General features: G+C 42.4%; 1 protein-coding gene across 1 annotated transcript in view; it reads right to left on the bottom strand.

The window, feature by feature from the left end:
- The window catches only part of parp3 (poly (ADP-ribose) polymerase family, member 3), a 48,470-nt gene that overhangs the window by 6,296 nt on the left and 27,495 nt on the right, over positions 1-14,679 (bottom strand). The window contains exons 5-10 of the mRNA XM_041192320.1: positions 13,721-13,856; positions 11,456-11,676; positions 10,344-10,502; positions 5,767-5,853; positions 4,530-4,707; positions 813-959 (exon numbers count right to left, since the gene is read on the bottom strand). Of these exons, the coding sequence (XP_041048254.1) occupies positions 813-959; positions 4,530-4,707; positions 5,767-5,853; positions 10,344-10,502; positions 11,456-11,676; positions 13,721-13,856 (928 nt within the window). The remainder of the gene's footprint in view (positions 1-812; positions 960-4,529; positions 4,708-5,766; positions 5,854-10,343; positions 10,503-11,455; positions 11,677-13,720; positions 13,857-14,679) is intronic.

Raw genomic sequence — 14,679 nt, 5'->3', positions numbered from 1 at the left:
TTCTCAGGGATATCTCTCATTCTGGCCTCTTGGATAGCCCAATTTAAATCACTCCACTGTTCAGCTGCCAACACCCTAAGCTCTGGAATTCCATTCCTAAAACTCTCTGCTTCTGTAAAGAGGCTCCTTAAAAGTTACCTCTTTGACCAAGCTTTTGGTCATCTGACTTAATATCTCCTTATGCAGTTTGTCAAATGTTGTTTGATAATGATCCTGTGAAGTACCTTGGGACATTTACTTTAAAGACACTATATAAATGCAAATTGTTGTTGATATTGGAGTAACTATAAAATAGCTTGGAAAATACAGTGGGGTGGGGATAAAATCAATGGCCAATTTGCTAGCGTCCTGTTTGTTGTCTGGCAATTCAGAGTTAAAATGACCCCCCACCCCCAACCCCACCATGTGTGTTACTGGGCATAAAGCAGTTTACATAATACTGTGCTTTGTCTCTTCATAAAAGCACAGTGATTAAATACAATGTTGAGTTCAGTCATGGAGACCAAGAAGGTTCCAGAAGTGATCTGCCTCAGTCTAGATTGATCCTTGGATTCAGGAAGGAGATGGAGGACAGGTCATCAGTTTGGTCTGATCTCCCAATCATGCTACATTGGTTGCATCCAGGCTCAATTCAGGTGAAGTCGAACAGCTAACACTCACTGTCTACTCAAACTGACCAGTTGGGGGACCAGAGGCTGATGCAACCAAGGGCCAAGATGAGGAAGGGAGAAAATTGAGTGTGGGGAGGATGGGGAAGAAAAGAGAAAAAGATATATTGATTGGGTGTGCGAGAGAGGGTGGAATGTCGATACCTGGTTCGGTTGTGCCACGGGCAACAACACTGTCAAATCCTTTGGGAGCAGCTTTCAGATTGGAGTTATCTTGGAAAATTGAATGTTCTTTCCCCAAAGCCACTTCAGTCAGGAACATGACACCAACATGGCTGGATGTAAACCCAACTGCAAAAGAGAACAGAACTGTCTTAGTGCAATGTTAGCTCTGGTTCAGCACTACCAAAAAAGAGATAAATAATAAATGATCAGAGCATCTGTTTTTAGTGACAGTGGTTATGGGATAAATATTAACCCAGAAGAGAATTCCCCTGTTCTTCTTCGAAATAGTGCTGTAGGATCTTTTACATTCACCTACAGGGAAGATAGACCCTTGGTATAAAGTCTCATCCAAAAGATAGCACCTCCAACAGTGCAGCAGTCCGTCAGTACTCGAACCTCTGGGTTGGGACTTGAACCAACAAGCTTCTGACTCAGAGACAAAGGAGGCACCTGAGCCTGAACTACATACTTGAAGCCCTGAGCTATGAAAAAGTCAACTTTCCCCAAATCTCCCTGTGCTGAGCAAGAATCAAAATCAAATTCAAGACATCTGTTACAATTCTTGTTAATTCTTCTATGTATGCATCTAAAGAAGAGAGATATCAGGCAGGGTTTCATGCTTCTGATCATTAGTGAGGGACCCTGCTGGAAACTATGTGTGCAGAGGTTGAATGAGAACAAGGATCGGCTCAACATTGATGGCTCAAACAGTCAAATATCCTGTCGGCGTCCAGGCTCTCACATCAGGAATGGTTATTGAGCAAGATGCTAGGTGGCAGCAGCACATTTGGACTCATACCCCAGTGAGTCAGTACCTTCAGGTGAGGAGGAGAATGCATTTGGAAAAACCCTTCCTTTTGTAATAAAACCTTCTGTTTTGGTTGTGTCAGCATCACGGACTAATATCCATATTCCATTTATATAGTTAGTACTGGCTAACCCAGACATGACCTGCTGAGGTGGCAGTCCTAATAGTGAAAAACGTATAAGCGGAAGTCATCTAGAGATGGGTCTCGGAGATGTCAAGTGATGGGGCTGAGGCTATTTCCTTTTGCCATAAACTGATGCAACATGCAGGAAGGCCATTTGGCCCATTGTGCCTATGAAAAAGCTATCCAATCAGTCATACACTCCTGTTCTTTCCCCATAGATTCCCTGCAAATTTTACCCTCTCAAATATTTATCCAATTCCCTTTTGAAAGTTATTATTGAAGTTTCTTCCACCAGGCAGTGCATTGTAGGTCACGATAGCTCAGTGCATAATATTTTTCTCATGTTGTCTCTGGTTCTTTTACCAATTCACTTAAATCTATGTCCTTCTGTCGCCTGGGAATTTCTCCCTATTTACTTTATTACTAAGATTTTGAACAACTTTATCAAACCTACCTTTAACCTTCTCTGCTCTTAGGAGAACAACCTCAGCTTGTCATCTCCATATAATCAAAGTCTGACATCTCCAGTACCAGTCTAGTAAATCTCCTCTATACTCTCTCCAAGGCCTTGACAGTTTTTCTTAAGTGTGGTGCCCAGAACTGAATACAATACTCCAGTTGGGCCCTAACCACTATTTTATGATGGGCTTAACATAACTTTCTTTCCTTTGTACTCTATGTCTCTCATTAATAAAATCAAGGATCCCGTATACCTTTTCAACTTATCCTGCTACCTTCACAGACTTGTGCCCCAGACAGGTCAACTCTCTCAATTTTATGGTGAGGGGCCCGGTTCATCAGTAAAATTAAGCCTCTCTTGCAATCGAGTTCTTGAAGCCTCACAATTTCCACAGGGAACATGTTTTCTACATGTACAAAGATGAATAATTGCTCAGGTGGGAGACTCTATAGTAAATATTTATTTATCTCCTGCAGATGCCACTTTTAAGTTGAAAATTTAGGGAATGTGTTAAAGCTGTTAAATTCTTGATGTGTTTGGCTGATTCAGCACAATCTCTACACCATTACACTGGGTTAGAATTGAAACAAAACCAGCCAGTAGCTGCTACTAAGTATTTCCCAGTAGTTTCCTATTGACTGTTGTTTGGGGAGTCAGTTTGGGACTGGGTTGTTGAGTTTTTGTCTGCTAGTCACCAACATGTTTACAGAAAAGAAATCTGCAAGGCTCCGAATCTACTGCTGGCTTTTTTTTTATTATATATTGAACTTGGCACCACCCTCCAACCGCTTTGAAAGAGGTAAGTATCCCTCAACTGTTAAAGGCAGAGCACACACTAATCAGGATTGCAGTGTTACAATTACTGGATAGTTTATAAATTTTCCTACTCCCAACATAAATGATGCAATAATATGACAGCATATGCTGCACTCACATTAAGTAAAAGCATATATAATCAAAGATTTTATGGCACTGATTGATTTATCATTTTTTATGCTGAAGTCCATTTAATACAACTTAAAATGGTAAAATACTAAATATAATTTTCCTACTTAATTATTCATCTAAACACAAGAAAATTAATTATTTTAGTGTCCAGTTGATTAAATGCCGTCTCTTAGTAATGTCAATGTTATTTCTATCTACTTATGTGGATTTCAGTTACTAGGGTGGTTCATATTGTTCAGAATGCAGCATTACTGATGTCATTTTGTATCACAAGAATGGTTGTTATAGCATAGAAGGAAGCCATTTGGCCTAGTGTGTGTGTGTGTGTGTGTGTGTCTGTGCTGGCTCTCTGAAGGAGCCATTCACCTAGTGCCATTTCCCTGTAGCCCTGCATATAGTCTTCCTTTTCAGATAATAATCCAATTTCCTCATGGATTCCTCAATTGAACCTGCTTCCACAGTGACCCACAGGCTGAAGATGCAACAGCATTGGAGACCTAGTTTATCCTGAGTCTTGATGTTGTCATAAGGCCACAGTTTACAACTCAATATGCTTTTATATTTGGTGCTTCTGCAGTTCGTGTGATAGGAGAGTGACCTTGGCTTCCTGTGTTTAAATTGTAAAATAAATTGTAAAGTATATACTGCTAACTTACTGTTTTCCAGCAATGGGCCCAAGAAAACTGGAGTCTACAAATCAGCTGTCAGGATAGGGGAGACAATTTTAACAACTTCCGATAAACAAAACTGCAGAACCAACAAAGTTAAAAGCACAGAACTCAATTTCCTTCTTCATGGGAATAAAAGCTTTAATTTGGATTGGAAGCAAGAAGCAAATTAAATGGAAGGGGGTGCATGGAGATCAAGGGTTTCTGAGCACCACACTCTAGGTCTGCTTTTATAACCATAGATAAACGCAAGGCTAAGTACAGCTTTATATGATGTCAGTGATTAAATAAGTGACTAAATGAGGTTTATAAACCAAAATAGATTGACAGATGGATTATGTTTGAAAACAAAAGCATGATTTTGATACCAACTCTCATAATTCTTAAAAGGTTTACCTCCTGATTTACCAGGTGTTAATGTTGGCATTCCTGGTGTAAATACACCCACAGGTGTCTCTGTCCTAACCCTCTTTAAATTGCATCCTTTATTATATATTGCCTCTCCTCATCCTTCCTACCAAAATGCTTCAATGCTCACATCTCTGTTAAATTTCATTAGCCATGTGTCTGTCCATTTCACCAGTCTATGCTCCTGAGGTTTCTTATTATCATCCTGATTTTTTTTTTTTACAATGTTTCTGAGTTTCCTGATGATCAGGGCTGAGTCCAGTCAGGTTGCTTTAATTACCATATCCTGCTGACTTGCTGTTTTCAGATGCAAAATAAATTCCACATCCTACACGGCCCCCTGAGTGTGGCATGATCCGCAGCCCTGTTTTCAGAATGGCAGCGACAACTGCAATGTTAGTGCCGTGCCACAGGAGGCGTCGGTTTTCAATGTTATCGTGGGTCTTGAAACGTACCCCCTAGAAACACAGGAAGAGTCCGTATTAGTGTCTGGCTAATGCCCCCACCTGGTGACACCGACTCCTCAGTTTCTCTGGCATCAGTGTTCTCATCAACTTTATGTGTTGCCCTGAGCAATGGATTACCATTACTCTCTTTCCTGGTAGTATGACCATCAAACACTCCCAGGGCAGGTACAACACAGAGTTAGATACAGAGTGAAGCTCCCTCTATACTGTCCCATCAAACACTCCCAGTACTTAGATGCCAGACCTGCTGAGTTTTTCCAGGTAATTCTGTTTTTGTTTTGGACTCCCAGTACTTGACTGATTGCATCATCACAAACCCCCAAAAAATACTAGGCTGGATAATTTAAAAAAATAATAATTCTGGTGTTAATTCCACTCCAGCTGCTCAGTTGACAGCTGGAGCTGATTCTTCACTTATACTCTGTGATTCATCCCATGCTTTTCTCAGGGTGTGGACTAAGCAGTGTCTGAGCAAGATATAAGTGGCCTGGAGAGGATATTCACCAAGTGGTAAGGTCACGCCACAGACAGTCTAACTGGATTGTGTCTCCTTCTGTCTCCTAATCATTCCCTCCTCATCTGTTTGCCTTCAAGTACTGAACCCCATTCTGAAGAAGTCATATTGGACTCGAAACGTTAACTCTGTTTTTCTCTCTCCAAAGACACTGCCAGGCCTGCTGAGTTTTTCCAGCACCTTTTTATTACTGTACCCCATTTTCATCTTTATGTAATATCCTGCTAATCAGCATTCAACTGATTTTAGTTTATCTTTTCTGGAGATTTTTCATGCGTGTGCTTGACCTTCCTTTCTGTCTCATTGAATAAGGTTGCTCCAGGTGTTACCTTGCCCCTGGTCCCCTCCAGTGGGAAATGCTTCCTACAACCCCATGAGGACAGCATTGGCCAGTTCCTGGCAGAAAATAGCAAAGGCCCTGATGGCACTTACCTTAGTCAATCTGTTGGTGCCTTCACTCTCTGAGACTGCCACAATACAAATACCATGTTTGCACTAAACCTGTGATGAGTTCTAGCCTCAGCTTGCAAACTCACCTCTCCGTCTCTGTCCAGCTCCCAGATGTTGAGGATTTTCACTGGTCTGTGGGCACCACCAGTCACATCCACATATTTCTTAAATATCTGCAATGAAACAACAAGTTGGATGGGTCCCATTAGTAAAGGGGGACCAAAAGGGATGAGGTGGGTGCCATGTGACGTGGGGGGAGCTGACAATGAAAGCAATTCGCCTCCTTCCCCATCAACAGAGCTTAAACATGGAGGCTGCAGACACTGCGTGTGATAGGTATAAAGGAACATTCGGCCCCTCAAACCTGCTCTGCCATACAAGATCATGGCTGATCTTCGACCTCAATACCATTTTCCTGCACTTTCCCTGTATCCCTTGGTACCTTTAATTCTTAGGAAACCATTGATCTCTGTCTTGAACATGCTCAATGACTGAGCCTCCACAGTCCTCTGGGGTAGAGAATTCCAAAGATTCACCATCCTGAGTGAAGAAATTCCTCCTCATCTCAGTCCTAAATAGCTTGCCCCTTATTCTGTGCCCCTGATTCTAGACCAACTACCAGCACCCCCCTCGGCTAGGGGAAACATCCTTCCTGCATCTACCCTGTCAAGCCCTGTAAGAACTTTAAAAGTTTCAATGAGATCGCCTCTCATTCTTCTAAACCCTAGAGAATACAGTCCCAGTCTCCTCAATCCCTCCTTATAGGACAATCTCACCATGCCAGGGACCAGTCCAGTGAACCTTCATTGCATTCCCTCTATGGCGAGTATATCCTTCCTTAGGCAAGTAGACCAAAACTGTATACAATACTCACCAAGACTCTATACAATTGCAGCAAGACATCTTTACTCCTGTACTCAAATCCTCTTGCAATGAAGGCCAAGTAGGATATAGGAAGGTGGCTAGGATTAATGGTGCAAATGGAAAAACTACTGACTAACTGAATCAATCACCTCACTCAGCTAAAGGGTTCAAGGCTGCGAGGCCTCAAAGCCACTCATTTTGGGTCTCAAATGAGAACTTTCAGCAGGGAAGGGACTTTCTGGGAAGCCCATGTTCTCTCCTAAAAACTGCAAACCCCCACCTCCCCCACCCCACTTGATGCTGAGGGGTGATGCAGGGCAGGTGAAAGGTCCAAAAGAGCCAAACGCGAGGGCACAGAGTTTAAGTAACTGGCAAAGGAAGCAAAAATGACAAGAGGACAAACATTTTCATGCAGTGAGTGGTTAAGTTGTGGAACGTGCTGCCTGAGAGTGCGGTGGAGGCAGATTCAATCAAAGCATTCAAAAGGGAAATAGACTGTTATCTGAAAAGGAAAAATGTGCAGAGTTACAGGGAGAAGACAATAGGTGAACTGCTCATTTGAACAGCTGGTGCAGACATGATGGGCTGAATGGCCTCCTGCACTGTAACAATTCTGTGATTCCATGACCCCCTCCCCCCCCACCCCCCCCCCCAAGTAGAACATAAAAGTTTGGTCTAAATGGTGTAGAATCTTGGTGCAGCCAGGGGCGAAATGGGACTCAAGGAATTCTGGTGCCCCAGTCTATATTTTTTGTTGAACTTTACGGCATTACAGTGAGGAATATCAATGTTGTGAAGTGAGAAATTTTCCACTTGATAGCCAGTACCTTCATCAGGCACTCCCAGGGCAGCTGTCACAATCTTGAAACCTGCTCCTGTTTCATTTTGAAAAGACAATTAATATCAAGTGTGGCTACATTTACTTTACTGGCATTCATTCTTGGTAGGGGGGGTGCAGTAATGGAAAACCAGCTTTGCTATTTACTCTGAAATGCTAAAGGGCCTTGAATTTTGCAATTTTCTAACAGAATAAATTGGTCCCAGTCAATTTGGAACAAAAAAGATATGCATTTATATAGCGCCTTTCATAATTACTGGTGCCATACATCAAATAAAGTAGACCAGCCCCCCCACCCCCCCAAAACATTTTAAAAATGTAGTCACTGCTGTAATGTAGGGAACATGGCAGCAAATTTGCACAAACAGTAATGTGATAATGACCAGATAATCTCTTTTTGTGATGATGATTGAGGGATGAATAATGAGCAAGACACCAGAGGGAAACCACACCCCACCCCACTGCTTTTTTGAAATAGTGCTGTAGGATCCTTTACATCCAGCTGAGATGGCACACGCTGGCTTCAAATGAAAGGCAATCCTTATGACAGTGCAGTACTCCCTCATTACTACACTGAAGTGTCTGCCCTGATTTTTGTGCTCAAGTCCTGGGGTGGGATTTGAATCCAAAACCTAGTGACTCAAGAGGTAAGAGTGCTGCCAACTGCATCACCACTGACACACCTTCATGAGGATTTCAATGCTGTGTGAAGTGAGGTTGGAGTGTGGGTTCCAATGGACAAATGGTCACACCTGAAATTGGTAGTGGACTATGCAAGAGCTGTGAAATATTATTCTGTTCTAGAGTACAATCATTGACTCATAGTACTGGATTATCACTATCAAGGCGGGTAGCTCAAGTCGGGAAATTTCCTGACCCACCCCCAATGCCAACTCATGCCCAACAACCTGCCATCCATGCCTCCTCATAGGCCCCATGCCACTTTCATAGTCATTCACCTAGTATCCACCATGGGCAGACCTCAGTAGCCATGTGGAGATGAAAAAAAAACCTCCGACAATCTAAAACAGCTCTCACTCTCACATTTGATAGTGAAAAAAACTCCCATTCATGAAACCCATTTAAAACTTTTAAATCTTCTCAAGTGGTTAATCTCTTATAAAAACAAATTTCTACTCAGACCCCACAAAGAAAGCTAATCCTTTAAGGACATAAGAACACAAGAAATAGGAGCAGGAGTAGGCCATTTAGCTTTGAGAGCATGCTCCACCGTTCAATGAGATCATGGCTGATCTTCTACTTCAACGCCATTTTCCTGCACCATCACCATATCCCTTAGTGTTTTCAATATGTAAAAATCTATCGATCTCAGTCTTGAACATACCTCAACGACTGAGCCTCCACAACCCTCTGGGGCAAGAAGTCCAAAGATTCGTCACCTTCTGCGTGAAGAAATCCTTCCTCATCTCAGGCCTAAACGACCAGCCCCTTATTCTGAAACTGATTCTAGACACCCCAGTCAGGGGGGAAACATCCTTTCTGCATCTACCCTGTCGAGCCTTGTCAGAATTTTGTAGGTTTGAATGAGATCACTTCTCATTCTTCTAAATTCCAGAGAATAAAGGACAGTCTATTTAATTGTTCCCCATAGGACAATCCCTCCATCTCATGAATTAATTTAGTGAACCTTCGTCGCACTCCCTTTCATAGTCATTCACCTAGTATCCACCATAGTATATCATTCCTTAGATAAGGAGACCAAAACTGCACACAATACTCCAGCATGGTCTCACCAAGGCTCTATATAATTGCAGTAAGACATCTTTATTCCTATACTTTAATAGCCTGTTTAAACTGCCAATCAAGTTATGAACTCAGAATGCCCCCCGCTGAGATAATTGTAACTGTTGAAACACAGCCAAGTATTCATAATAACATAATAATAGCCCTTGGGGAATGTCAACGAAGATTTCTATTGAAAGTGCACGAACAGGTGGTAATGTTTTTTCTGACCTGCATCAGATGATCTGTCGATCAAATCAGTCCAGCAGAGGTTATTTTTTTTAACCTCTCACAAACAGCTTAAGCCTTTTTTAAAAACCATGCTTAAGAGGTGGTGCACTGAAGAAACTTCAGATCATGATACTTAACCAGATCCCATCCACCCTACAAAAGCGTTTACACATACTCCATCAATTCATGACTCAAACTGTGGATTAAGGCTGTTGGAATAGTTAAAATGGGGTCTGTTTGAACTCAGCCCTGCTGAGTTTGAGTTTCCTCCTATGCGATTAATATCTCGTACCTTCCCCCACCAGCAAAAATTGGATCTGCCGGAAGTTAGGGCAGGACTTCTGCATCTGGGTCCCGCCCACTATTTTTAAAGATCTCTGGAGTCGGCCCGACTCCATGAAAATCTGGCCCATAGAGTCATTTACAGCTCAGAGAGGGCCATTCAGCCTCTCTGCCTCTTAACTATATTACCTTTCAAATTTTGCATCCATTACTCAAAGAAATTGAGTGGATAAAAGTACAGTCTCTCGTTAGGTTAGTTAACCATTGTTGAAGTCAGAGAGGACTTCAGGCCAAGGATCTCTAAGCAAGTTGCTTACTTGTCTCATGTTGAACTCCCTACCAGGGGAACAGGTTCACAATCAACATTCTGTTAGCGCTAGGCATGTACTAGCTCCCTGCTAGTATCTGGTCAGGGAAAGCTCAAATATCTTGTATTCAATTATTGGTCCAACACCATTGTACTTCGTAGCTTTATCTAATCTTCTGAATGAATTTGGTAGGCTGTTTTTGTCCGTTCTGTGGGTGCCATATTTTAAGTTTAAAGAGACTGAGAGTGTTTACTAGAGGTGAGGTGGGGTTTGGGGCGGGGTGGTGGGGGGTGGATGTTGGGTGGGGATTTACTTGAAATGAGGTGGGGTGTTGGGTGGGGAATTACTCGAGGAGAGGTGGGGATTTACTCGAGGCGAGGTGCAGTCCTAGTTTTACCTTGAATTCTTCGGAAGTGTGCATCAGCAATGAGAGCTTACACTTCAGTAGGTTATAATCTTCATCCAGAGGATGTGGAACATCCTCAACAACTTCAGTCTTGGTTTTCTGTTCCTTCTCAGCTTGAAGACTCTGAGCCAGTTCTATATCAGCAAGCACCTGGTCATTCAGATAGAAGTTTGTGATTTAGCTTGGAGAACTGATGATTTCTTGGAAATCTACATTATTTCTCTTCACCTTCCCCATGCCCACCCACCCCCACCCACGCCTCTCCCCTTAAGACACTAACTCCTGATGGCTCTTGGTTCCAATGAACTGGCCAAAGTGGCAATTATAAATGTGCGAGTCTGAAGAATGAATCCTGGCAATGACTAATCAAACCAGCGAGGGATGGTTTACTTTATCTTGCATCTGCCAGACTGACAAAAGGTTCCATGTCCAGGAACCTTGCAACAACACAAATATCTGGTGTGTGTTCTGGTGTGAAGACCTACTGGATCACAGACAACCCCACAGATATCCTATTCATAACAGAACAAACAACACAAAATAAAATATTACAGGGAACGTGAGGTCATCAGGACTGGCTCTACCATCATTGTCATCATGGCTGTTCTGGGATGGACTTTGTCTATTGGTTGGTTTTGCCCTTACCTTGCTGAGTGGCCGCTCTTGGAGTTATCATTACAAGGTCACTGGGAAGGTGAACAATTTCCCTGTGACGTGCAGCTACTTAGCTGTTTGAATGGTTTCTGGGTACTTTTACATACTGTAATGGCGGTAGAGTGAAGAGTGCATATCCTGAACAAGGTGAGAACGTGGGGTTGAAGGATGTGGTGAGATAAGGTTGAGATTAATCAGTATAGACTTTATGGGCTTGTACTTTTGACGGTTGCCTGAGGACAACACAGACACAAGAACAAGATGGCTGCCAAGTAATATTGGCTTTTCAAACCCAACTCAATGAGCTCCTGTTATATGGAGTATGACAGAAAGAAATAGATACTGAAGTACTTTAGCTTTACCGAATGCCTGCTTAGAGAGCCCACACTGAGATTAGCACCAATCATGGTCCTACTGAAAATCTTTGGCCTACTTTCAATGACAATTACCTGCAGCATGTCTTTTTTGGCTTGGATCACTTCAGATGTATCAATCACCGGGGGTCTATTGCGCCCAAAGTAGTGAGGAATGATAGTATAGAACTTTGAGGACAGTTCTTCCAGCTGTTTTTGCTGGGATTTCTCCAAGGCTTCCTTAATCTCATCCAACGCATCAAAACCCTTGGCAATTTGCTGCTTACTCAACTTTCCAAGAGGCATCTTCTTCACATCTGATCAGACCAATAGCAAAGAGTACAATCATTAATGGAGGGCAGCACTATCTCTTTGTTACCCTCCTGAAGGGTTTAATCGGGATAAGGACTCATTACCCTCGCAGTAACTCTCCAATACCTGAGTTTGCACAGCAACTCCACCCTCACCCAACAACACATCCTGCAAAACTGGGCGAATGGATAGGGATCAGGACAGGAACCCTAACTTAAATGTTCTTTCCCTAGTCTGGGACACCGACACCAAATGCCCCCAGCTGATATTAGTTATGAATAGAGAACAAATCTCGGACCTTCTAGCTCCCCACAGCTCAATCTTTTAGCCACTTTTGCCAATCAGCAAAGATGTTGTTCCAAGCATTTGGAAGAAAAAAATTGGGCAGGATAAATGTTTCTTCTTATCAAAGGTTGAGAGGAGATTTTGTAGAAGTGTTCAAAAATGTGAGGGCTTGTGATAAAGTAAAGCAGGATAAATTATTTCATTGGCCAGGGAGTCAGTAACTGGAGGGCACAAAGTTACGGTAATCAAAAAAAGAACAAAGGTTCTGATAAGTGGTCATCGAGGGACTTGATGAGAAACATTAACTTAATTTCTCTGTCTATGGATGCTGCCTGACTAGCTGAGTGTGCATAGTATTCTCAGTTTTTTTGATTTCAGATTTCCAGCATTTGCAGTATTTTACTTTTTTATTGCTATCAAAAGGTGATAATAACCAAGTCATTTCTTTTAGTGATGTTGGTGGAAGAATAAATATTGGCCAGGTCACAAGGGAGAAATCCCTCGTCTTCTTCAAAACGATGCCGGGGATCTTTCATATTCGCCTGAGAGAGCAAACAAGACTTCAGTTTAATTTCTTGTTCAAAATTCAAATAGTATTGAAATCAGGACAATCATGTATTGTAGGCACTTAGCTCTTACATTAAATAAATTTGGGGTGCTCCCCATGGCTATCAGCCTTCAGACTTTCACCCTGAACACAAACCTACGTCCCAGAGGTGGAAAGCAATGTCAAAACCATCATACCAGTCACTCCTTTGGTATATTAACTTGCAATTTTAAACCAGGAAATAGGAAGAACTTGCATTTATATAGCATCTTTCCTAGGGCACCCCAAACCAGTTTTCAGCCAATGAAGCGCCTTTGAAGTGTAGTCACTGTTATAATGTAAGAAATAGAGTTGCCAGTTGGTTTACATACTCCCACAAATAGCAATGTGATAACGACCAGATTTACTACTGTTGAAGGATAAATATTGGCTTAGGACAGAGGAGAGAACACTCCCACTGAAATAGCGGGATCTTTCACATCAATTGGAGAAGGCAGATGGGGCCGCAGTTTAACTTTTCATCCAAAAGACAGCACCTCCAACAGTGCAGCTCTCTCTCAATACTCACTGGAATTTTGGCCTATATTTTGTGTTCAAGTGGGCCATGAATCCACAACCTCAGACTGAGAGGCAAGACTGTTGCCAACTGAATCATGGCTGACACCCAACTTTCCAATGTTGTAAATGGGAAGGCTCCTCGTGCTCAAACTAAACGTAGAATTGCTTCAGCCCAGCAATATGACTGCAGCATTGTAGAATTGCTAGGTCCTTATACTCGTAAAGTCTCAATGTAGATAAACAGATCTTACCACCAACGATTCTGTAGATGGGTTTCCCAGAGTCATTGTCAGGACAGGACAGTGTAACAATGGGGAAAATGTCCAGATTGTTTCCTTGTAGCAAGGGGTTTTAGGGAATACAGGCTGGGGGAATATCACTTACATTCAGTATGCCAAGGCTGAGAGTCAATGGAATCTCAGAGGGGGTTAAACTACTGTACAAAGCTTCACAAAGCTATCAAGTCAAAGCAAGGAGTAGTGGAATTCATAATGTGCCAGTGGAGACTGAGCACGAGTGGAGAGCCACATCATCTGGGCATCTCTATATGAACTTTAGGAACAGGGATTAAGTTCAATGGTCCAGATCTCTGGCTCCATTTTAATCTGAAGTTCAAGTTCTGGTCTATCAGGCTGTTGAAACTGGGCTGAAGGACTTACCAAGGTTCATGGTTTGCATCTGCTCCTTGAACATATCATGGCTGAAGAGGAGAGTGATCAGCTCCTGGGTTGGTTTATCTAAAGTGCAATGTTTGACTTTCTTATTCACCACTGAACCTCCGTCCACAGCGTCAGTCTACAAGAAGACAATGCATGACATAAGGATTCTCCCACAAGTCACTCTGTCTGAGTGGACAATACCCACTGCTCTCCCTATTCAGTCCTGCTTTTGGAACATTTTCAACACACCCTGTACCTCTGTCTTGTGGTATGATATCGCATTTCTCTTCCATCTCTACCCTTCAAACTCCCCATCACAATCTTTACATATCTCTGTATTTTATGAAACTATCCTCTCTTCTCCAAATGTTGTTCACTTGTTAAACTCCAAATACTACTGCTTTCCTGCATCCTCACTATTTGGGATTGAGATTCTGCATGATATGAGGTCTCTTAAATCAACCCACTCTTTCCATGGACCTCAAATATTCTCCCAACTCTCATGCAATCTATTTTTTTTAAACCAGAATGTATTGATTTACCTCATCTCTTTTAAGCCCTGGTCCTTGTCAACATTAAGAGCCTTCAAACCTTCATCCAAATGTCTCCAATTAAAAACAAACAGCTTTTTGTCTTCCCAGCTTGGGTGAAAATCCATTAGGTGGGGCCTGTCATGGGTAGGCTATCGACTCTGACAGATAGCTGCTCTGCTTTTAACACAGAAATCTATAGTCAGAGTTTTACAGCACAGAAAGAGGCCCTTCGGTCTATCGTGTTCACGCCAGTCATCAAGCCCCTATCTACTCTAATCCTATTTTCCAGCATTTGCCCTATAGCCTTGTATGCTACAGCGTTTCAAATGTTCATCTAAATATTACTTCAATGTTGTGAGGGTTCCCACCTGTACTACTCTTTCAGGCAGTTAGTTCCAGATAACCGCCACCCTCTGGGTGAAAAAA

Source organism: Carcharodon carcharias, chromosome 7 (genome assembly GCF_017639515.1).
Source record: "Carcharodon carcharias isolate sCarCar2 chromosome 7, sCarCar2.pri, whole genome shotgun sequence".
Classification (NCBI taxonomy): domain Eukaryota; kingdom Metazoa; phylum Chordata; class Chondrichthyes; order Lamniformes; family Lamnidae; genus Carcharodon; species Carcharodon carcharias.
The sequence above is the reverse complement of the archived record's forward strand: the minus strand, read 5'-3'. Positions and strand labels throughout refer to the sequence as shown.